Below are 23735 nucleotides of genomic sequence, written 5' to 3' on the forward strand. Positions count from 1 at the left end.
ACAAAGTCACCACCTTAACTTAGAATTAAAGGCCTGCTTTTAAGGTTTATTGTGGGACACTAGAGGCAGGATCTGTATAATGTGTTTAGACATAATGATATTTCTTAATCTTTAATCATTCGGATTTTTGAACCATGATTTATGAAGTAGCCTGATGGTCTACATGCAGCTAATTGCTCATTTGGTACTTCATGTTTTAAATAATCCATCACTTCCCAGAGTGTATGAATCCGGACACACAAGTTATGCAGCAAGTAAACACAGCGTCAGTCATAAAGGACTCAAATGTCTATACACTAATGCACAGTATGAACAGTAAGCAGGGTGAACTAGAAATTCAGGTAAATGAGGGCAGATATGGTATTGTTGCCATTATGGAAACATGGTGGGACGAAACCTACAAATGGAACACACAGCTAGAGTGATTTAAACTATTTAAAAGAAAGACTAAACAAAAGAGGAGGAGTTGCTCTCTATATAAGAAATAACTTTATCTCTACAGAAATAGAGCACAACAATGACGAAAACTGTAAACCTGAAAGCATTTGGGTCAATATAAAAGGGGGAAAAAATGACATTGCCATAGGTGTATACTATAGGCCGCCCAACCAAGCAGAGGAAATAGATGAACTTTTTGCTAGTCAGCTAACTAAGGTATGTAAGAAGCACATCACAATAGTAATGGCGGACTTTAATTACCCTGATATCAACTGGGAGACAAACTCTGCACCAAGTGGAAGATCAAACAGATTCCTGTCAAACCTAGCAGACAACTTTCTCTCCCAAAAAGTAGAGAAGGGAACTAGGGGATTAGCCATATTGGATTTAATTCTCACTAACAGAGATGAAATGATAGAAGGTGTCGAAGCCACAGGAACCTTGGGGGGAAGTGATCATGCAATATTGGAATTCAACATTCTGGAGGCACAAGCAATAGAACACAGCCAAACTAGAGTCTTGGACTTTAAAAGAGCTAATTTCAACAAACTTGGAGAGACCATGGGAAGAATTCCATGGATGAGAATCCTAAAGGGGAAAACAACTCAAGAAGCTTGGGAAATTTTGAAAAGTGAGATAGTAAAGGCCCAGTCTAGTACAATACCAACAAAGAAGAAAAATAACAGCTCTCAAAAGAAACCAGCATGGCTGCATAAAGAACTCTGATAAATTGAAAAATAAAAAGGACAAGTATAAGAATTGGAAAGAGGGGCACATAACTAAGTCAGAATATCAGCAAATAGCCCGTGCCTGCAAAGATGAAGTGAGGAAAGCTAAGGCTCAAAATGAACTAAGGCTTGCGACCAAAGTCAAAAATAACAAAAAAAGCTTCTTTCAACATATAAAAAACAAGAAAAAATTAAGGAAATGATTGGTCCATTAGTGGGGGAAAGTGGCAAGAAGTTGACAAGCAATAGGGAGAAAGCAGAACTATTTAATTCGTTTTTTGCATCTGTCTTTACACAAAGGGAAAAAACAGTCCAACCTACCCAAACCAGTGACATAAAAAACAGAATAGAAACGCAAGTTAAGATAGGCAAGAAAATGGTAAGTGAGCACCTGTCCAGCCTAGACGAGTTCAAATCACCAGGACCAGATGGATTACACCCCAAGGTTCTCAAGGAACTGGCAGATGTGATCTCAGAACCACTGAACTATATTTTTCAAAGATCCTGGAGCACTGGGGAACTACCAGAGGACTGGAAGAGAGCTGATGTAGTTCCCATCTTCAAAAAAGGGAAAAAAATAGATCCAGGAAACTACAGACCTATCAGCCTGACCTCAATACCTGGGAAGATTCTGGAAAAGATAATCAAACAACAAATCAGCGAGCACCTTGATGCAAACAAAGTCATCACTAAAAGTCAACATGGGTTTGTCAAAAACAGATCATGCCAGACAAATCTTAGTACATTCTTTGACCAAGTGACAAAATTAGTGGACCAGAGGAACGCTGTAGATATAATTTACTTGGACTTCAGTAAGGCATTTGATAAAAGTAGATCACAACCTACTACTTGATAAGATAGAAAAATGTGGGTTAGATAGCATTACCACCAGATGGATTCGTAGCTGGCTGACAGGCCGTACTCAGCGTGTGGTCCTCAATGGAACCGCATCTACATGGAAGGAAGTGTGTAGTGGGGTGCCCCAGGGCTCTGTTCTGGGCCCAGTGCTCTTCAATATCTTCATTAATGATTTGGATGAGGGGATAGATGGGGAACTCATCAAATTTGCAGACGACACCAAGCTGGCAGGAATAGCCAATACTCCAGAAGATAGGCTTAAGATACAGAAGGATCTGGACAGACTCGAACACTGGGCACTATCTAACAAAATGAAATTCAATGGTGAAAAAAGTAAGGTTATACATTTAGGCAGGAAAAATCAAATGCATAGGTATAGTATAGGTGGTACCTTGCTCAATAGTAGTAACTGTGAGAGGGACCTCGGAGTCTTAGTAGACAATCACTTCAATATGAGCCAGCAGTGTGCTGCAGCTGCCAAAAAAGCCAACACAGTGCTAGGCTGCATTAACAGAGGGATAGAATCAAGATCAAGTGAAGTACTAATACCACTTTACAATGCTTTGGTAAGGCCACACCTGGAATACTGCATCCAGTTTTGGTCACCACGATGTAAAAAAGATGTCAAGACTCTAGAAAGGGTACAGAGAAGAGCAACAAAGATGATTAGGGGGCTGGAGGCTAAAACATATAGGGAACGGTTGCTGGAATTGGGTATGTGTAGTTTAACGAAGAGAAGAGTGAGGGGTGACATGATAGCAGTGTTCCAATATCTCAGGGGCTACCACAAAGAAGAGGGAGTCAAGCTATTCTCCAAAGCACATGAAAGCAGGACAAGAAGCAACGGATGGAAACTAGTCAAGGAGAGAAGCAACCTAGAACTAAGGAGAAACTTCCTGACAGAACAATTAACCAGTGGAACAACCTGCCTCCAGAGGTGCTGAATGCTCCAACACTGGAGGTTTTTAAGAAGAGATTGGACAGCCATTTGCCTGAAATGGTATAGGGTTTCCTGCCTGAGCAGGGGGTTGGACTAGATGACCTCCAAGGTCCCTTCCAACTTTATATTATTATTATTATTATTATTATTATTATTATTATTATTATTATTATTATTATTATTATTATTATTATGGGCCTGAAGGGTAAAACATATAGGGAATGGTTGCTGTAATTGGATTTGTCTAGTTTAATGAAGAGAAGGGCGAGGGGTGACATGATAGCAGTGTTCCAATATCTCAGGGGTTGCCGCAAAGAAGAGTCAAGCTATTCTCCAAAGCACCTGAGGGTGGGAGAAGAAGCAACAGATGGAAACTAATCAAAGAGAGATGCAACCTAGAACTAAGGAGAAACTAGCTGACAGTTTGAACAATTAACCAATGGAACAACCTGCCTCCAGAAGCTGTGAATGCTCCAACAATGGAAGTTTTTAGGAAGAGACTGGACAGCCAATTGTCTGAAATGGTATAGGGTTTCCTGCCTGAGCAGGGGGTTGAACTAGATGACCTCCAAAGTCATGGAATGTGGAAAGATCCTTTACCCAGAAAGGAAATCTTACTCTTCATGAGAGGATCCACACAGGGGAGAGACCGTATAAGTGTGGAAAGACCTTTACCCGGAAAGGAAATCTTAATCGCCACAAAAGGATCCACACTGGGGATAGGCTGTATAAATGCACGGAATGTGGAAAGAGTTTCATTAGAAACAGTCATCTTAATTATCATCAAAGGATTCACAGTGGGAAGTGACCATATAAGTGCATAGACTGTAAAAAGCTATACTGGAAAGCTCATCTCAATTGTCATAAAAGGATCCACACTGGGGATAGACCGCATAAATGCACAGTGTGTGGAAATAGTTTTACTTGGAAAACACAATTCTCATAAAGAGCATATAAGTCTATGGAGGGTAGAAAGAGCCTTGCTGAGGAGAGAGGCGATATTGGCCACCAAAGTATCCAGTTTGGGGGGGGAAAGCCTTTAATTACAGGTAGTTCTCGAATTACAACCACAATTTAGCTCAACATTTCTCATTAAGTGAGACCTTTTTTTAAGTGAATTTTGCCCCATTTCACTGCATTTCTTGACTATGTTGTTAAGTGAGTAACTGCAGTTGATAAATTAGTAATCTGGTTGTTAACTGAATCTGGATTCCCCATTGACTTTGCTTTTCAGAACATCACAAAAGAAAATCACATGATCTTGGGACACAGCAACAGGTTTTTGGTTACATCGAGTACAAACGTCAGGAAGCCATGTTTTACAGTAGAATGCAATATTATATTAGGTTGAATATAGTTACGGTGTCTCTAGTGCTTTCCTGCCTGTTCCCAAGTGCCCTATAATCATGTGATTAATCGCAACTTCTCGGCAGACTTTACCGAAAGTCAATGAAGAAGCCTGAAAGCAAGGAGTGATTTGTGGGGCCTGACTGAAAAAGGTCCACTCCAAAATCCAAACTAACCTTTTTCAACCGGCCTATTGAACACTGGGCTACTCAGCATGCTTCTCTTTTGCTTTCAGAGAGACTGGCTGAAAATGTCCCCCATCAAAAGGTGTTTCTAGGGGCAACACCTGGACTAGGCTGGCTAAATGAACTTTGGATTCCAAGGATCTGAGCCTTCTTCAGCATAGCTCAAGAACTTTCCAGATTGTACAATGCTTGCTGTCCTTTTCCAACTGGAATAATCTGGATGCAGAAATGATCACTGAACAGCCAGTGGGAAAAGGACATCTGCAGGAGACTTACCATCGCTATTCCTATCTAAGAGATCTGCCTGTTCTTGATGTCTCCAAAGGCAACTCCAAGATATCTCCTTGGGAAGGCACCTTTTTATCTTTAAATATAGTCCCCTTTTGAAGAGGATAACTTGTACACACAAATACACAAACCCACAAAGAAAGGAGCAAAAATGGATAATAGGGGAATGCAGGTGATAGGCTGATATTTCAGCACCAAAATGGGAGTGACTAGGGCAATGATGGTGAACCTTTTAGAGACCAAGTGCCCAAACTACAACCCAAAACCCACTTATCAATTCTTGATAAATTGATTACGGGGCATCAAATGAGTATTGATTAATCAGATAGGTAAGAGTTTCTCCAAGATAATCTGCTCTTTCACGATTTCCAGAGGAGGAGTATTTAAACAGACATAAAAAACGAGGGAATCGGTGCCAGCTCGGGTAAACCGAAACCCTCGGTCCTCTGCGCTCACTTCTGCTCTAGCAACCCGGCAAACGAACCAGCGGGAGAAACGCTTTACGCCTAGAGAGCAAGTCTCGTCTCCAGGAAGGGAGCACAGAGGAGAGGAAGCTCTCTGCTCCAGCCATCCTGACAACCTCCAGGGCGAGGCAGAGGGCGAGGCTTTCCCTCGTTGGCAGCCCCGGATCCAACCTGCCTTCCCCTCCCGTCGCCCTCCCCGATTTCCATCCCGCGTCAGTCTCTGCATCTGACGGAGGCGGCTGCACTCACGAAGCTCTCGTTTTGCAAGGAAAGGGGTCAGTGGGAAAAGGGGCTAACAGGCGCCTTCCGACGTTCAGCTCGCGATCCATCCGTCCTGCGCTGGACCCAGAGGCCAAGCAGAGCCCCAACTTCCAGAGGAGGCTCCCCGAGTTCCCTGCAGGGCGCAGGATCCGGGCAGGAGCAAGCGGCCGATGAAGAGGGGCGACGCCGAGATCATCGCTTCTTTCATACCCTTTGCAGGCAACGCTTCCACCGCCTTCTTTCAGCGAAACTCGCCCCACTCCGAAGAAGAGCACCGGCGTAGACACTCCGGAATACCGGAAAAAGAACGTCCCCTTTCATTCTCATTTTACGTGATCCCCTCTAGAAAGCTTATATCTATCGTTCTCCCTCCTTCTCGAGCAGGAGTCTTCAAACCTGACCCTTTTGTCTTGTGGACTTCAACTCCCAGAAATCCTCAGACAGCGTGCCTTTGGTTGAGACACGTGAGGCCAGGAGCGCTCAGGAAATTGGCGGGAAATATTTGCCTTTGCTCTCCTCAGGCGGGTAAAGCCCGAGTGAGCGGAGAGCCATTTCTTCCCTCCTGCACACCGGAGAAGGGGCTGCGGAGGGGCTGAGGGACATTTGGGACTGCCTCGGGCTTCTTTTGGCTGCCCTCGAGCAGGAGACCCGAAGGGATCCCCAGGGATGGAGGCCGCCCTCAGCCCAGAGATCCACCGCCGGCGCTTCCGCGGTCTCGACGGCTGCCGCCAGGAGGCCGAGACGCCCCGGGAGCTTTGCAGCCGCCTTCACCGCCTGTGCCGGCAGTGGCTGCGGCCGGAGAGGAGCAGCAAAGGGGAGATGCTGGACCTGGTGGTGCTGGAGCAGCTGCTGGCCCTGCTGCCCGCGGAGATGGCGAGCTGGGTGAGGGAGTGCGGAGCCGAGAGCTGTTCGCAGGCGGTGGCCCTGGCCGAAGGCTTCCTCCTCAGCCAAGCCCAGCGGGAAGAGCCGGGAAAGGGGCAGGTGAGGAGGGGTGGGGTAGATTAGTCCTGGCAGCTCCTTTGGTGGGGGGCGGGTAAGGGGGAAGGATCAGAGTTTCATCTAGCTATGTCTGTAATAAAACAGATGAAAAATATGACTCTGCAGCCTTTTCTGAAATTCCTCACTTTTGAAGAATTAATTTTTTTTTAGGCAAATGCTTCTATTTCCTAAATTAATTTTATCCACATATCTCATAATAATCAGTGTTTACTTTATGATCTGTTGTTACCTGAATCTAGGTAAGGGTAAGCAACTGGATGATTTACATTTAATAAACTATAATTCCACAATAGTAAGACAAACAAATTTTATGTCCATAAAAACACAGCCTGCTGTTTTAACTCCCATTTACTCAGAAATTTAAGTCACATGCACAGTCTCTGAGGTGTGTCTGAATTCTGTTGGGGAAATTCAAGTAGGAAAGCAAAATTTATGGAATTGTCTAGATATTGTCCTCTGAAAATGGATTATAAATCAGGTTGTTCTTCAAATGCAGGAGCCGTTCACAGAGGAGATTTCAGCAGAGCTCTGGGTTAGAGGAGATCGATCCAGCTCTATTCAGGAGCAGTTTTTCAGGAGGACCCAATTCTGGTCACCTTGCCAGGTAGGTGCAGGTTTTATCTGAGAACAGTAGTGTTCCGGTTCCATCCATTCAGGAGCTGTGTCTAATACCAAAAGCTGAGTCTGTGCACTTGAAAACACTGTCCACCCACATTTGGCTTTCAAGATTGTGCTGGAAATGCAAATACAACAATTCATAGTCAGGAACCTTTTGTTAGAAATGAAATTTAATTGTAGAAAGAGTTTAATATTTCTTAATGCTATTAAGAAGAGTGCTGAAAATAGTTAGAAATGAAGCCCATGAATAGATGGGGAACTCATCAAATTTGCAGACGACACCAAGCTGGCAGGAATAGCCAATACTCCAGAAGATAGGCTTAAGATACAGAAGGATCTGGACAGACTCGAACACTGGGCACTATCTAACAAAATGAAATTCAATGGTGAAAAAAGTAAGGTTCTACATTTAGGCAGGAAAAATCAAATGCACAGGTATAGTATAGGTGGTACCTTGCTCAATAGTAGTAACTGTGAGAGGGATCTCGGATTCTTAGAAGACAATCACTTCAATATGAGCCAGCAGTGTGCTGCAGCTGCCAAAAAAGCCAACACAGTGCTAGGCTGCATTAACAGAGGGATAGAATCAAGATCAAGTGAAGTACTAATACCACTTTACAATGCTTTGGTAAGGCCACACCTGGAATACTGCATCCAGTTTTGGTCACCACGATGTAAAAAAGATGTCGAGACTCTAGAAAGGGTACAGAGAAGAGCAACAAAGCTGATTAGGGGGCTGGAGGCCAAAACATATAGGGAACGGTTGCTGGAATTGGGTATGTGTAGTTTAACGAAGAGAAGAGTGAGGGGTTACATGATAGCAGTGTTCCAATATCTCAGGGGCTACCACAAAGAAGAGGGAGTGAAGCTATTCTCCAAAGCACCTGAAAGCAGGACAAGAAGCAACAGATGGAAACTAGTCAAGGAGAGAAGCAACCTAGAACTAAGGAGAAACTTCCTGACAGTTAGAACAATTAACCAGTGGAACAACCTGCCTCCAGAGGTGGTGAATGCTCCAACACTGGAGGTTTTTAAGAAGAGATTGGACAGCTGTTTGCCTGAAATGGTATAAGGTTTCCTGCCTGAGCAGGGGGTTGGACTAGATGACCTCCAAGGTCCCTTCCAACTTAATAATAATAATAATAATAATAATAGAAACTATAACACTGGGAATAAACATACCTGAGAAGTGTTTATTTAGTTTATTAAATATTTATACCACGTGTCTCCCTTGTAATTGTAAGTATAACAAGAAAAATATAGCACATGAAGGATAAGCCAGTAAGTCAACACTAAGTGGCTGTAACAATAAAACTGTTGTTGAACGTTGGCTGTGTTCAATTCTACAACCTGGAAGCAGCTAAGCCGTGATTTGTTAAGGTGCAACTTCCCAGCCCCATGGAGAGAACTTTCAACTGTTTCCTCGAATTGTCTACTTTTTTTCTCTTTCTAGAACACTGATCCCTTTGAGGAGGTGACTGTGCACTTCACAGAGGAGGAGTGGAGGCTGCTAGATTGTGGGCAGAAGGCCTTGTGCATAGAGGTCATGCAGGAGGTTTCTATCAATATGGCTGCTCTGGGTAAGGCCAGGCTGTTCAATTTGCTATAAGGTCGTGGTAGAAACATTCACCTTACATTTGAGAGATATCCTAGATCACAGGTCTGCAACCCGCAGCTCCGGAGCCGCATGCGGCTCTTTCAGCAGTCTCCTGTGGCTCCCAGTCCTCTGCCATGTGCAGTCCAAAAAAAAAGTGGGACTAAAAAAGTTCAACCAATCAATTCAAATATGCAGGGCAGGTGCATATCTCGCCTTGGCACCACTCTTCAGTCAAACCCTGTTCTGCGCATGCATGCATCTATGCGCATGTGCACATATTTTTTTGCGGCTCCCAGTTTTTCCTTTTGTGAGGGAACCGGTTCCGACTGGCTCTTTCACTCTTTCATGTTGCTGACCCCTGTCCTAGATACTCCATGGAAGTGACTGAACAGATTGATTCAACACCAAAAATTTAATTTGTGTTTTAGATGAAAACATTATTTCCATAAAATCAAGTCTCCTATATAACAATTTTCAACTATCACATCCTGGTTAGAGAAATGGATTGTACTACACCTGGAACGCAGATTGGCATGCTTTTAAGGGGTCCTTCTAAATATTACTCAAAATATTCTCATTTTTTCCCATGCAGATGATGTCTCTGTGAAGGACAACAAGGAGGCAAGGTTAAATCTACTTGAAATAGAGAAGAATAAAATAAAAGTGATCCTTGGCCATCATAGGGACACCAAAATGCTAAGGAGAAAACAGCCACAAAATGGAAGGGAGAAGCCATCCACTTCTCTTGGTATTTGTGGCTTCCTATCCCAGCATGATCAGAAGGAAATGAGAAAAGAAAAGTATAGAAAAAGAGAAAACATGAATTTGAATTACATAACTATGGCAGAAACCAGACTAAAAAAAACATGCATGCCTCTAAAAACTATGAAGAATAACTCCTTCGCTTCTACTTCACCAAAGACACCAAATACCTCTGTAAAAATTGGGTGGGATTCCAGTCTGAGCAGAAAGAGGAAACTTTGCATGCAATGTGGAAAGAGTTTCAGTAACAAAAGTCATCTTATTTACCACCAAAGGATCCACACTGGGGAGAGACCATATAAATGCATGGAATGTGGAAAGACTTTTACCCGGAAAGGATATCTTAATTGTCACAACTGGATCCACACTGGGGAAAAACCGTATAAATGCATGGAATGTGGAAAGAGCTTTACCAGGAAGGGAGATCTTAATCGTCACAACTGGATCCACACTGGGGACAGACCGTATAAATGCATGGAATGTGAAAAGACCTATGCCCGGAAAGAAGATCTTAATCGTCACGAAAGGATCCACACTGGGGACAGACCGTATAAATGCATGGAATGTGGAAAGAGTTTCATTAGCAACAGTCTTCTTAATTACCACCAAAAGAGCCACACTGAGGAGCGACCATATAAATGTATGGAATGTGGAAAGACCTTTATTTATTTATTTATTTATTTATTTATTTGTTTGTTTGTTTTTATAAACCGCCCTTCTCCCGAGGGACTCAGGGCGGTGTACAGAATAAGATAGGCATACAGAATGAACCGTAATGAAAAACAAACACTAGTAAAATACAAACTGGGACCCCAATAAGAGCTATCAGGCCAGGCCGGACTGCTGGAACAGGTAAGTTTTTAATTCTCGCCGGAAGGTGCGGAGGTCGGGGGCCATCCGGATTTCGGTTGGCAAGCTGTTCCAGAGGGCTGGCGCACCCACTGAGAATGCCCTCCCCCTGGGGGCCACCAGCCGACATTCCTTGAGCGGTGGCACCCTGAGGAGGCCCTCTCTGTGGGAGCGCACAGGGCGGTGGGGCGCTGACATTGGCAGAAGGTGCTCCCGCAGGTAGTCCGGACCCATGCCATGTAGGGCTTTGTATGTCATTGTCAGCACCTTGAACTTCACACGGAAGGCAACTGGAAGCCAGTGCAGCGCACGGAGGAGAGGTGTGATATGGGAGTATCGGGAGGCTCCCAAGAGTGTCCGCGCCGCTGCACTTTGCACCAGTTGAAGCTTCCGAGTGGATCTCAAGGGCAGCCCCAAGTAGAGAGCGTTACAGTAGTCTAGGCGAGAGGTCACAAGCGCATGGGTGACTGTACGTAAGGCATCCAGGTCCAGATAAGGCCGTAATTGGCGAACTAGTCGAACCCGGGAGAAGGCCCCCTTGGTCACAGCTCCTATGTGATCTTCCAGGGAGAGCTGCGAGTCAAGGAGGACACCCAGGTTGCGGGCCCTATCAACAGGGGGTAGTAACTCGTCCCCGATGTTAAGGGATGGGATGTTCTGAGTATCCTGGCTAGCCGGTACGTACAGCCATTCAGTCTTGTCCGGGTTCAGTTGAAGCCTGTTCCTCCCCATCCATTCCCGGACCGCTTTCAGGCAGCGGGACATCACGTCGAGGGCATCACTGATGTTGTTTGGAGTTGAGATGAAAAGCTGGGTGTCATCAGCATACTGATGGTACCCTACTCCAAAGCTGCGAATGATCTCGCCCAGCGGTTTCATGTAGATGTTGAACAGGAGAGGCGAGAGGACCGACCCCTGAGGTACTCCGCAAGCGAGAGGCCTCGGGGTCGACCTCTGTCCTCCTGCCAACACCGACTGCGAGCGACCCTGGAGAAAGGAGGAGAACCAGCGCAGAACCGTGCCTCCCACTCCCAGTCCCCTGAGGCGTCGCAGCAAGATACCATGGTCGATGGTATCGAAAGCCGCCGAGAGGTCTAATAAGACTAGGACAGAGGAATGGCCCCTGTCCCGGGCTCTCCAGAGATCATTTATCAGAGCGACCAATGCCGTCTCCGTGCTGTACCCCGGCCTGAAGCCCGATTGGTACGGGTCTAGATAAACCGCTTCATCCAGGATCTGAGGGAGTTGGTGCGCCACCACGCTCTCAACAACCTTCGCAAGGAAGCGAAGATTGGAGACTGGACGAAAGTTATTCAATGAGGATGGGTCCAAGGTGGGCTTCTTGAGGAGAGGTCTCACCACCGCCTCCTTCAAGGCGGTGGGGAAGTGACCCTCACTCAGAGAAGCGGAGATGACCGCCTGGAACCAGCCTCGTGTCCCCTCTCGAGCTGCATATGCCAGCCATGAAGGGCACGGGTCCAGTAAGCATGTGGAGGAGCTCAGCCTCCTCATAATCCTGTCCACTTCCTTGGGAGTCACAGGATCAAATTCCTCCCAGGTGACGTCGACAAGACTGTCCATGCCTTGTTCTTCCAACTCAGCCCAGTTGGAGTCCAGGCCGGTTCGGATCCGAGCAATTTTATCCAGCAGATATTGACCGAATTCCTCGGCTCGGCCCTGCAAGGGTTCCTCCCTCACCTCTTGGTTCAGTAGGGAGCGAGTCACCCTGAACAAGGCAGCCGGGCGGTTATCTGCGGACGCGATGAGGGTGGAAAAGTAGTTGGATTTTGCCACCCTTATCGCAGCGAGATAAGACCTGGTGAGGCTTCTTAATCGCAATCGGTCGGATTCGGATCTCCAATGGCTCTCTAGGCCCCGTCTCCGACGCTTCATTTCCCGGAGCTCCGCGGTGAACCATGGGGCTCGCTGGGATCTGCGCCGGGTCAGAGGCCGCATGGGTGCAACTCGGTCCAGAGCCTCCGTGGCTGCCTTCTCCCAGGCTTCCACTAAGGCATCTGCCGAGCTGTGAGCAGGGAGTGCATGTGCGTCCCCCAGCGCTGCCTGGAACCTATCAGGGTCCATTAGGCGCCTAGGGCGGTACCATCTGGTTGGCACCGTGCACCCACGGCGGGGGGTGGCAAAGGGGAAGTCTAGCCGCACGAGGTGATGATCGGTCCATGACAGGGGCATAACAGTCGTGGCACCCCCACCGATATCATCGCGCCACCGTCCAGACAAGAACACTAAGTCTGGGGTGTGGCCTCTCTCATGAGTTGGTCCAGAAATTATTTGCGACAGGTCCATGGCCGTCATGGAAGCCATGAACTCCCGAGCCAGATCGGACGATCCTCCCAGGGACGGTAGGTTAAAGTCGCCCAAGACCATGAGTCTTGGGAATTCAACCACCAACCCTGAGAGGACATCGAGTAGCTCAGGCAGGGCTGCTGCTGCACGATTAGGTGGTAGGTATGCTAGCAGCAGGCCCAACTGCACTCCCGGGCCGTATCTCAGTAGGAGAGACTCACACCCGACCATCTGAGGGACGGTGATCTCTCGCGGGCTAAGGGATTCCCTGATGATAACTGCCACTCCCCCGCCCCTCCCGTGGGTCCGAGGCTGGTGCAGCACCTGGAAACCTGGCGGGCAGAGGTCAACCAGAGGGACACCACCCTCTTGGCCCAGCCAGGTTTCCGTGATGCAAGCCAGGTCCGCGTGCTCACTCTCCACTAGGTCACGAACAAGATGTGCCTTGTTAGCTACGGACCTGGCATTCAGGTAGACCAGCCTCAGCATAGGAGGCTGCACACCTTCGCTCCCGGGTCCTCCGGGGAAGTACAGAGGGTCGGAGCGTCTCACCGCTTGTACAGAGCGGAGATGACACTCCCGGTGATGATGCGGCCCTCTGTTTGTGCACCTTCTGCCGTTCCCCACCATCCTGGGAATAGGATGTTCGTCAGTGCACCTTTGGATATTGTCGGCGACTGGTCCTCGTTTCTCACCAAGCCTGGCCTGCGTTATGGCACTCGGAAGGCCTGCCTTCCCCGAGCAGCCATACTCTTTTCCCGCCCCCCTCCCTAACCCAACAAAAAACTTAACAAGAAACTTAACCAGGGGCCTCTTGTTGGTCTTGTAATGGAGGCCCCTGACCCTGCCTGGCCATCTCTCAGAGGCCCAAAGGTCGGGCCCGTCATCGAGGTTTGATGTAATGAAGGCAGGACGAACCCAGGAGAGGGGGGAACTCCTGAGGGCGAGAAGGTCTATGCAAGAATATTGAAGATGCATAGGGAGCATCGGGGAGCATTGGGAAGGCGGTCCCCTGGGTGGAGCATTAGAAGGAGGGTCTAGTCGGGTAGGTGGGTATCTGGACCGTCACCCAGCCACTGCCACTTGGCTGGGTGAACCGCAGAAGCAGGCCACTCCCCCATCCTCTCACGATGGGTTGTGATTCTGCTTCTGGGGGTGGTCCAGGACCCACTCTGGGTGAAGCATACCCCATAGAGCTCTCACCTCTATGGGGCTGCAGGTGTAGGACAGGCCACTCTGCCACCGTGGCTTGCACCCAGGCCCATCATGTCCTGTGGGGCGAGGGAGGGCAGGGGGGGGGGTTCGGAGCTGGAGGAGGCCAGATGTTGATGGCCTCGGTTGTCTGGTCGCCGTCATCTCCAACGATCAGCTGCATCCTGGCGTCTTTAGGGGTGTTGATCGGCACGGAGATAGTGTCGGCACCCAGGGTGCGGGCCGTGGACGCCCCGCCGCATCTAGTGGTGCTGCTGTCGAGGGGTTTCGGTGAGATTGGGTGACCGGGGCCTGGAGAAGTTTAGCGCCGCTGTCAAAGGCCCCTCGGTGGTGGTCGATCGGGTCCGTACAGCCGGCCTGCGGCATCTCCTTGATCCCAGGGAGAAGCCGCCGTTGATCAGGAGCAGGCCAGGAGGTCGAAGCAGGGCAACGACTCCAGTCCCGGTTGCTGCGGCTGTCTCTTCCGCCGCCTAGCTGATCCATTTGATCCGCGGGGTCTTTCCTGATTCCTGAACATCCCTGACGTCGCTGTTGTCCAGGGAGGCATAATAGGGAGCCGAGGATGGAGGCACCGGCCCCACTCTGGATGGCTGCAGCAGTTGCAGCGGCTCGGGGGCGTGTTAGAGGCGCCCCATCGCCACTGCCCCCGCCGGTGTTCGGGCCCGTGGGGAGATGACAGGCTAGGGCCCCGCGGGGTACCCAGAAAGGACCTCTTAATCTTCATGAGAGGATCCACACTGGGGACAGACCATATAAATGCATGGAATGTGGAAAGAGCTTTACCCGGAAAGGAGATCTTAATCGTCACGAAAGAATCCATACTGGGGACAGACCGTATAAATGCATGGAATGTGGAAAGAGCTTCATTAGCAACAGTCATCTTAATTGCCACCAAAGGACTTACAGTGTGAAGTGATCATATAAGTTCATAGACTGGAAGATGCTATACTTGGAAAGCTCATTTGAATTGTCATGAAAGGATCCACAGTGGGGATATACCGCATTAATGCACAGAGTGTGGAAATAGTTATACTTGGAAAACATAATTCTCATAAAAGCATATAAATCCATGGAGGCTAGAAAGAGTCTTTCTGAGGCGAGAAGCGATACTGGCCTCCAAGGTATCTAGGGGAACAAGCCCACAAATGTCTTGAGTTGGGGGGGAGCCTTTATTCACTACAGGTGGTCTTTGATTTACAACTACAATTGAGCCTAAAATTTCTCTTAAGTGAGACATTTGTTATGTGAATTTTGCTCCATTTTATGACATTTCTTTCGTATGTTGTTAAATGAATAATTGCAGTTGATAAGTTAGTAATCTGTTAAGTGAATCTGGATTCCCCATTGACTTTACTTGTCAGAACATCACAAAAGGGGATCACATGATCTTGGGACACAGAAACAGTCATGAATATAAACCAGTTGCCAAGCATCTTAATGCTGATCACATGATCATCAGGATATTGGAATGGCTGTTAAGTGTGAAAATTGTCATAAGTCACTTTTTTCAGTGGCGTCGTAACTTTGAAAGGTCACTAAATAAACTGTAAGTCAAGGACTTCCTGTTCAGCAGACATGTCAAACACAAGGCCTGCGGGTGAAATCCGGCTCGCTATGTGGTTATATTCAGCCCCTGGAAATGCCGAAAGACCGTCCCACAGTGCCTTAGCCTGGCCCAGGCTGACTGGGCGCTGATTTACAGGAAAAAACAAATGGATCCATGCATTCAGCTTTATTTGCAACAGTCAACTTATTATTCATCCAAGGATCTAGACATTGCAGGAAGTTTATTAAAGTATGGAAAGTGAAAAAAATCTCTGGTCACACAGGAGAAAAGCTATAAGCAATCGAATATCAAAATTGCTGAGGGCAGATCAGTGACCTTAGTTATAGGGTGATTTATTTCTTCTTTAGGCAAAGGTATTCACTCAGAAATAATTCATAGTAGGAAAAGAAATTCAAGCCTATTTCAACCTCCCGGACACCTTAGGGATGTAAGAAGCTCCAGCTTTTGAGGAAGTGGCCAGAATTCCTTCTTTCTTCTCTCCCTTTCTTTCCTCTAATGCAGGAATTAACTGACTCCTTTCAGCTCATATTCTAACTATTCATTCTCATTGTAAATTAAATAAATAAATAAATAAACCTTTATTGTCAAAGTACAACATGTGTACATTGAGATTAGCTGAGCCTCCCCCCATGCTCTCTCCCCCTAACACACAGTGACAACAAACCCTCCATCCTACCACACCATGTGAACCAACTACGCCACACACCGGCTTCCCAAGTCAATTCTGCATACGATTATGTCCCATTTAAAAGCCTAACAGCCCACGGATAAAAGCTATTTTTCAGCCTGTTGGTACGGCTGGCTATATTCCTATATCTCCTACCAGAGTAAAGAGATACCGTCCAGGGTGTGAGTCATCCCTGAGAATTTTCCTCACTCTTCCAAGGCAACGAGCCCTGGCGATATCATCCAGTGGTGTCAGGGAACAGCCCACAATGTCTTGTGCTGTGCTTACTACCCTCTGTAATACTTTTCTGTCCACGGCTGTCAGACCAGCATACCAAACCACAATACCATACGAGAGGACGCTCTCTATAGTAGACCGGTAAAAGAGGGTCATTAGCCGTTGTTCTACCCTGTTCTTCCGCAAGACCCTAAGAAAGTGAAGCCTCTGTTGGGCCTTTCTAGCCACCTGGGTTGTGTTAACTTTCCAGGTCAGATCTTCACAGAGGTAGACTCCCAGAAATTTAAAGGAGGAAACTCTCTACACAGGAAACCTTATTATATAGGAAACCTTATTAGAAAGTCTCACATGCCTTTGTTTCTCTTCTTTATAAACAAACAATGGAAAAGAGTTCTGGAGAACATGGGTAGGGATGGGGTAATGGGAGAATGAGAAAGACTTTGCGAGGTGTGGGGAAAGCCTTAGGCTGAACAACTATTATCTAAAAGAACCCAGTCCCCACGAGGAGATTGTGAAGGTGTCGGGGCATTGGAAGAATTGTAAGAGAAAGTCCCTAATTTGTCAAAGAGTAAAAGGAGAGGATGGAAAAAATTCGTTCAGAATTGCAGGATTTTGTTTGGTAGCTTCACAGAAGAGATAGCACTAGTATAGGAAGAGAGACACAGTAATACAAATATACCTTCTCAAAGAAGCACACACAAAAAAACGCAGTCACAAATCTGCCCATATCTCAATTGGAGTATCCAATTTCTGTGATCATTTTAGAAATCTTGTATCATAACCTAAGTACTTAATAAGCACAAATGAATGCTCTTTTTCATGGAGAGAACATGTAAACCAAACCAGGTATTAGAAAGTTATTTTTCTTCTAGGCAGGCAAATATTTTAGGCAAAAAGAAGGAAGCAACCGTATTTATATTACAAGGCTATGAATTAGTGCAAAGAATAGACAAAATGTTACAAAAGTTATTAAATAAAATATGAATGTGTTTAGGTAAACCGAACTGTATATTTGAAAACCAGTTTAATGTTAGAAACTGAACAAGACCCCTCAATATTTTTGGTTACAAGGAGTACAAACGTCAGAAAGCCACATTTTACAGTAGAATGCAATATTATATTAGGTTGAATATAGTCGCGGTGTCTCTAGTGCTTTCCTGCCTGTTCCCAAGTGCCCTATAATGATGTCATTAATATTTGCAAGTTCTCTGCAGACTACCATAAGTCAATGAAGAAGCCTGCAAGGAAGGAGTGATTTGTGGGGCCTGACTGAAAAAGGTCCACTCCAAAATCCAAACTAACCTTTTTCAGCCGGCCTATTGAACACTGGGCTACTCAGCATGCTTCTCTTTTGCTTTCAGAGAGACTGGCTGAAAATGTCCCTGGGGCAATTCCTGGACTAGGCTGGCTAAATGAACTGGATTCCAAGGATCCAAGCCTTCAGCCTGCATTTTATTCTCTGAAGAGGGAAAGGAGAGCTGTCATGCTGCATAACCTGCAACCACCTCCAGCTGCAAAGCTCAAGAACATTCCAGAGTGTTCCATGCCTGCTCTTTTCCAGCTGGAATAATCTGGATGCAGAAATAATCACTGAACAGTCAGTGGGAAAAGGACATCCAGAGAAGACGTACCATCGCTATTGCTATGTAAGAGATCTGCATATTCTTTACGTCTCCAAAGGCAAATCCAAGATGCCACCTTGAGGAAGGCCCCTTTGTATCTTTAAATATAGTCCCCTCTGGAAGAAGATAACGTGTACACACAAAACCACAAAGACACAAAGAAAGGAGCAGAAATGGATACTAGGGGAATGCAGGTGAAAGTCTGGTATTTCTGCACCAAAATGGAACTGACTAGGGAGTCCCCGCACACACTTGCAGCCAAATTGCCTCTCCTCCAATTTCCACTGCAGCAGGCATATCTCACAGAAAGTTTTATCTCTTCAGCCCCTCCCTAATTATAATGCACCCCCAGTCCTCCCATTGATCCAGAACTTTCACTGTGTTCTTCTGCAGTCTTCTTAAAGTGCCCTAACCACTCTTACCGGCAACTCCTTCCACAGCTGGTATTTGGCTGAGTGGCCCCCTAAGGGACAGCTTGGACCCTCCTATAAATGGATCATTATGTTGAGACTTAATAGGCTCCAAAGCTGGAGTCAGGCAAACAGCAACACGATCCCACATGAAGTTTCGTCCAGTGAAAGAGCAAAGGATCAACAACTTAGGTGAAAGATCCATTCATTTCCAGCAGAACACTCACCAAAGTTTCTCAGGCTAGACAACCCTGTCAAAGCCATAAAACTCTCTTCTCATGTGATCTTCTGCACATTGCAGATTTGTGTGGACAATGATTTTTTCACTGTTGCCGCCAAGGGAAGCAGAATTGAATGAACTGAGTCCTACCCGTCAGGACATTTAAACAGTGGAACAGCTTACCTCCAGAAGTTGTGGGTACTTCCACACTGGAGGTTTTTAAGAAGAGACTTGATTTGTATGAAATAGTAAAGAGTCTCCTGCTTGAGCAGGGGGCTGTACTAGAAGACCTTCAATGTCCCTTCTCGCTCTATTCTGATTGATTGATTGATTGATTGACTGATTGATTGATTGATTGAATGGATGCATTTTCTCCCCAAATTACGAAAACTTCCAAAAGAATTAAATGTCCCCAAGGAGAAATTAAATTAGGCATCATAGGACTCTACAACAATGTTCTGTGTCAGTGGCAATTTAATTGGGGCAATTTCAGCCCCCTTTCCTAACAGGTATCAGTGATAAGAAAAACTAAAAAATTTATAGGAATGTTTTCTCCATCATAGAATGCAGAGTATAGTACATTTTGAATAGAATTAATTATTTTTAGTTAATATTGCAAATATGTAGAGAAATTCAAGAATGGGATGACAGCAAGATAGTGGCTGAGCAGGGCTTACGTATCTCTTGAGAGAAAAATCGCGACTGCAATCTGGATATTTATGTAAAATAAAATGACAGCAACCATATGAAACAGAATGTACCATTAAATTGGGCAATACCCAGAAGCTAACAAAATATATCCTGAGGGAAAATATTAAAAGGCGGGTGGAGAGAGAGAAACTTTGTATGGCAACCAGTGCTGGCGAACCTTTTAGAGACTGAGTGCCCAAATTGCAACCCCAAACCCACTTATGTATCATTGGGTGCTGGATGGGTGTGGCCCATTGGGTGGGCGTGCCTGCGGTGGTAATAGCAGACTGGGTGGGACTAAAAAGTTCAATCAATCAGTTCCAATTTTGCAAGTTTTTTTTTTCTCGTAAGTTGAAATTGATTGATTGACTGACCTCTTTTTTTTTTTTGCACACAGCGGCAGAGGCCTAAAGCAAAAAGGTTTTATAAAACCCAGCTGAAGCCCTAGGAGTGGGGCCAATGGCGCGTGGGACCATAGAGAGGACTATGCGTGCCACCTGTGGCAAGCGTGCCATAGGTTCGCCACCACAGTAGTATACCCAGGAAGCAAGGAATGTGGACTGTCAGATGGAAAAAACAGGGAAAAAAAATACAATATTCTGCCAAAGGATAGGGACAATTAATCAGCAGGATAATCATTGTATTCCAGAAAATAAGAGAAAGAATGAAAATAATTTTGAAGTGTTAAAAAAGAATTGTATTAATGGGCAATGTGGCTATAACACTAATGAAAACATGTTAACAAAATATGTAGAAGGTGAAATGATGAAAAAATCAGGTTTTGAGATTGAATAAAAAGTAAAATACTTGGGTGTTAATCTGACAAATATAAACTGTATATTGTTTCAAAATAATTATGTTAAGCTACGGGTTGAAGTTGATAAAGATATGTTTAAGAGAGAAAAACTACAATTGTTGGGGAGAATTTCTATGATTAACATGACATCCTTGAATGTTACTTTTGTTCCAGACAAAACCTGTTCTCACAACTCAAGTAGCATTTAAAGAATGGCAGAAAAACTTATCAAAATTTATAACTTAGGGCCATGGTGGCGAACTTATAGCACTTATACCACAGGTATCACGCAGAGCCCTCTCTGTGGCACGCACACCATCGTCCCAGTCCTCGGCCGCCACCGTGTCTGCCCCCCCCAAAAAAGTTACAATCAATCAATTTCAACTTCTGGTGGGAAAAAAAGATCTCGCAAAGTTGGAATTGTTTGATTGAACTTTATTTTCAGTCCCACACAGCAGTGGAGGAAGTGATGCGTTGGAGCTGGAAAAAAGGTTCCGTGTGGGGGTGGGGGGAGTGGTGGGAGAAGGGCACTCCATGCGAGGGGTGGGACGGGGCCTGTTGCTTCCCTCTCCCTACCAGACACTAGTCTGCATTTCAGCTGCATTCCGTTTCTCCATTTGCTTCTCAGCCTTTGCCATGCGTTTCTGGGACAAAACGTTCCATCAGACTCGCAAGAAGTTAGAAAATCTCATGGAACTTTTTTTTTTTTACCAATAGTCCTACAAACACGAGGACTTGGGTCTAATGTATGAGGGGCTGCTGCCTCGCTTTCCGTACCGGAGTTGGGATGGACTGGGCGTGGAGACTGCTTGCTGCTTCTTCTGCCGCGGATATTGGGAGCGCCCACCCCACCTACCGCTTGTCCCAGGGAACCTGCCACCATCCCACGCTCTCCAGCCCGTCGCTGCCCAGCTGGGCTTGCCAAGCTCAGGCCTTGGCAGATGGAGGCCAGAGGGGAATGAGAGCCATGGCTACCCAGCTCCTCCACTTGAGGACATGTGCGGGGAGAGGGGTGCCCAGCTCGGTAAGCCGCAGTCTGCCCACAGAAGGCGCAGAAGGATGGAGGAGGAGGGCTGGCCGGGGACAGGCGCAGGGCTGCCCACAGAGTAATCTCATCCTAACCCTGCCCTATCTGCCAGAGCAACATAAAGTTGGCCATGCCCACCCAGTCTGCCATTTCCACCATAGCCACGCCCACCAGACGGGTCATGCCCACCCGCCACCCAGGGATACATGAGTGGGTTTTGGGTTGCAGTTTGGGCACTCGGTCACTAAAGTTTTTGCCACCAGTGCCTTAGGGTAAAAAACCTGGAGGTAAATATAACATGTCACTAGATGCTAAAGAAAGAGGAAGTTTAAGTTAACCAAATTTGAAACTATATTTTGCAGCTTGTAGTTTAGTTTGGATGAAAGATTAGGTGAAATTAAGCACATAGGCCTTGTTCATAGACCTTCAGCTTTGCTCAGGCAGCTGCTCGTTCCTTTTCTATTCTAGCAGAACGTACTGTGACTTTAGTTGATGTGGATCTATGTGATCTGGTCTCCTGCAGTTCAGCAATACAGATTTCTGCATTATTCTTTGCAACTTCCACAATTCTTGTTCCCCAATTACAAACTACCAGTAATACTTGACCAGAAAGACCTCCAATAACAAGTGCTTAAATTTGGGGGTGAGGTAAGAACCAATTTTGCTACTAGATTCAACATGTAAAGGAGAAAAGTATAATTCCTGTGTAAAACATATGCAAATTGCTATTCTGAGAAGTCTATTTAGTTATCATATGAAATTAAGAATTTTGTTTAGCTTATTCTTGATCTTTAGTTATACAAATTCTTGATAAATTGATTATGGGCCATCAAATGAGTATTGATTAATCAGATAGGTAAGATTTACTCCAAGATGATCTTTCACGATTTCCAGAGGAGTATTTAAACAGAGACATAGAAAAAGAGGGGATCGGTTCCTGTTCCGTTAAACCAAAACTCTCGATCCTCTAGGCTCACTTCTGCAAACGAACCAGCGGGAGAAACGCTTTACGCCTAGAGAGCAAGTCTCATCTCCAGGAAGGGAGCATAGAGGAGAGGAAGTTCTCTGCTCCAGGCATCCTGCCAACCTCCAGGGCGAGGCAGAGGGCAAGGCTCCCCCCCCCTCGTTCACAGCCGCAGATCTAACCTGCCTTCCCCTCCTGTCGCCCTCCCCGATTTCTCTCCTGCACCAGTCTTTGCATGTGATGGAGGCGGGTGCACTCAAAAAGCTCTCGTTTTGCAAGGAAAGGGGTCAGTGGGAAAAGGGGCTACCAGACTACTCTGTTCCATCCGTCCTGTGCTGGACCCAGAGGCCAAGGAGAGCCCCTTTAATCACAAGAAAGGAACATGTCATAGAATGCAGACTATATTTTGAATAGAATTTGTTATCTTCAGTTAACATTAGAAATTCGCAGAAAAATTCAAGCATGGGATGAGCATTAGGTACTGGTTGTGCTGAGCAGGGCTTATGTACATTTTAAGAGAAAAATCACGACTGCAATCTGGATATTTATGTAAAATAAAATGACAACACCCATATCAAACAGAATGCACCATTAAATTGGGCAAAACCCAGAAGTTGACAAAATATTGGGGGGAAGAGAAACTTTGTATTCCAAATTAGTATAGCCAGGAACGAAGGAATGTGGAGTGTTTGTCAAATGGCAAGAACCCGGGGGGGGGGGATTCTACCAAAGGACAGGGACAATTGATCAGCTGGATAACCTTTCTACCCCACAAAATAACAAGAGGAAAAATAAAAATAATTTTGAAATTTATAACACTAACAAACAAGATGTTACCAAAATAAATAGGTGAAACAGAAATGATAAAAAAATCAGGTTTTGAGATTGAATAAACAGTAAAATACGTGGGTGTTAATCTGACAAATATGAACTTCATGTTGTTTCAAAATAATTACGTTAAGGTATGGGTTGAAATTGAAGATACGATAAATAGGGAAAAGCTACAGTTGTTGGCGACAATCTCTATGATTAAGAAGAGAGATTTATCTTGAACATTATTTTTGTTCCAGACAAAACCTATTCTCTCAATAGGTTTAAAGCAGGGCTTTTCAAGCTTTTCACAGATTGTTCCGTTCGTCCTGCGCTGGATCCAGAGACCAAGGAGAGCCCCAACTTTCAGCGGAGGCTCCCCAACTTTCCTGCAGAGCGCAGGACCCGGGCAGCAGCAAGCTGCCGATGAAGAGGGGCGACGCCGAGATCATCAGTCCTTCCCCGCCCTTTGCAGGCATCGCCGCCCCAGCCTCCGTTTCCGCCGCCCTCCTTTCGGCGAACCCCGCCCCCCTCGGAAGAAGAGCAGCGACGTAGAGATTCCGGGAGGCCGGAAAAGGAAGGTCCCCTTTCATTCTCTTCTATCAGATCCCCTCTAGGAAGCACATATCTCTCGTTCTGGCTTCTTGTTGAGCAGGGGTCTTCAAACGTGCCTGGCTGAGGAATTCTGGGAGTTGAAGTCCAGAAGTCATTAAAGGGCCGACTTTGAAGACCGCTGTCTCCTCAGGCGGGTAAAGCCCGAGTGAGCGGAGAGCCATTTCTTCCCTCCTGCACACCGGAGAAGGGGCTGCGGAGGGGCTGAGGGACATTTGGGACTGCCTCGGGCTTCTTTTGGCTGCCCTCGAGCAGGAGACCCG

The 23735-nt window shown here is 46.2% G+C and overlaps 1 protein-coding gene across 1 annotated transcript; it reads left to right on the forward strand.

Moving 5' to 3' along the window:
• Positions 1–6742: 6742 nt before the first annotated feature.
• On the forward strand, positions 6743–23477 carry LOC310634743 (uncharacterized protein; the record flags this gene model as incomplete). Its single annotated transcript, XM_083353278.1, has 6 exons — positions 6743–7112; positions 8580–8706; positions 9316–10176; positions 20928–21083; positions 22058–22336; positions 23143–23477. The coding sequence occupies exons 1-6, from the start codon at positions 6999–7001 to the stop codon at positions 23475–23477; spliced, it is 1872 nt and encodes a 623-aa protein (XP_083209404.1). The 5' UTR covers positions 6743–6998.
• Positions 23478–23735: the final 258 nt, after the last annotated feature.

This window comes from Vipera ursinii (assembly GCF_947247035.1).
Source record: "Vipera ursinii genome assembly, chromosome: 2".
NCBI lineage: Eukaryota > Metazoa > Chordata > Lepidosauria > Squamata > Viperidae > Vipera > Vipera ursinii.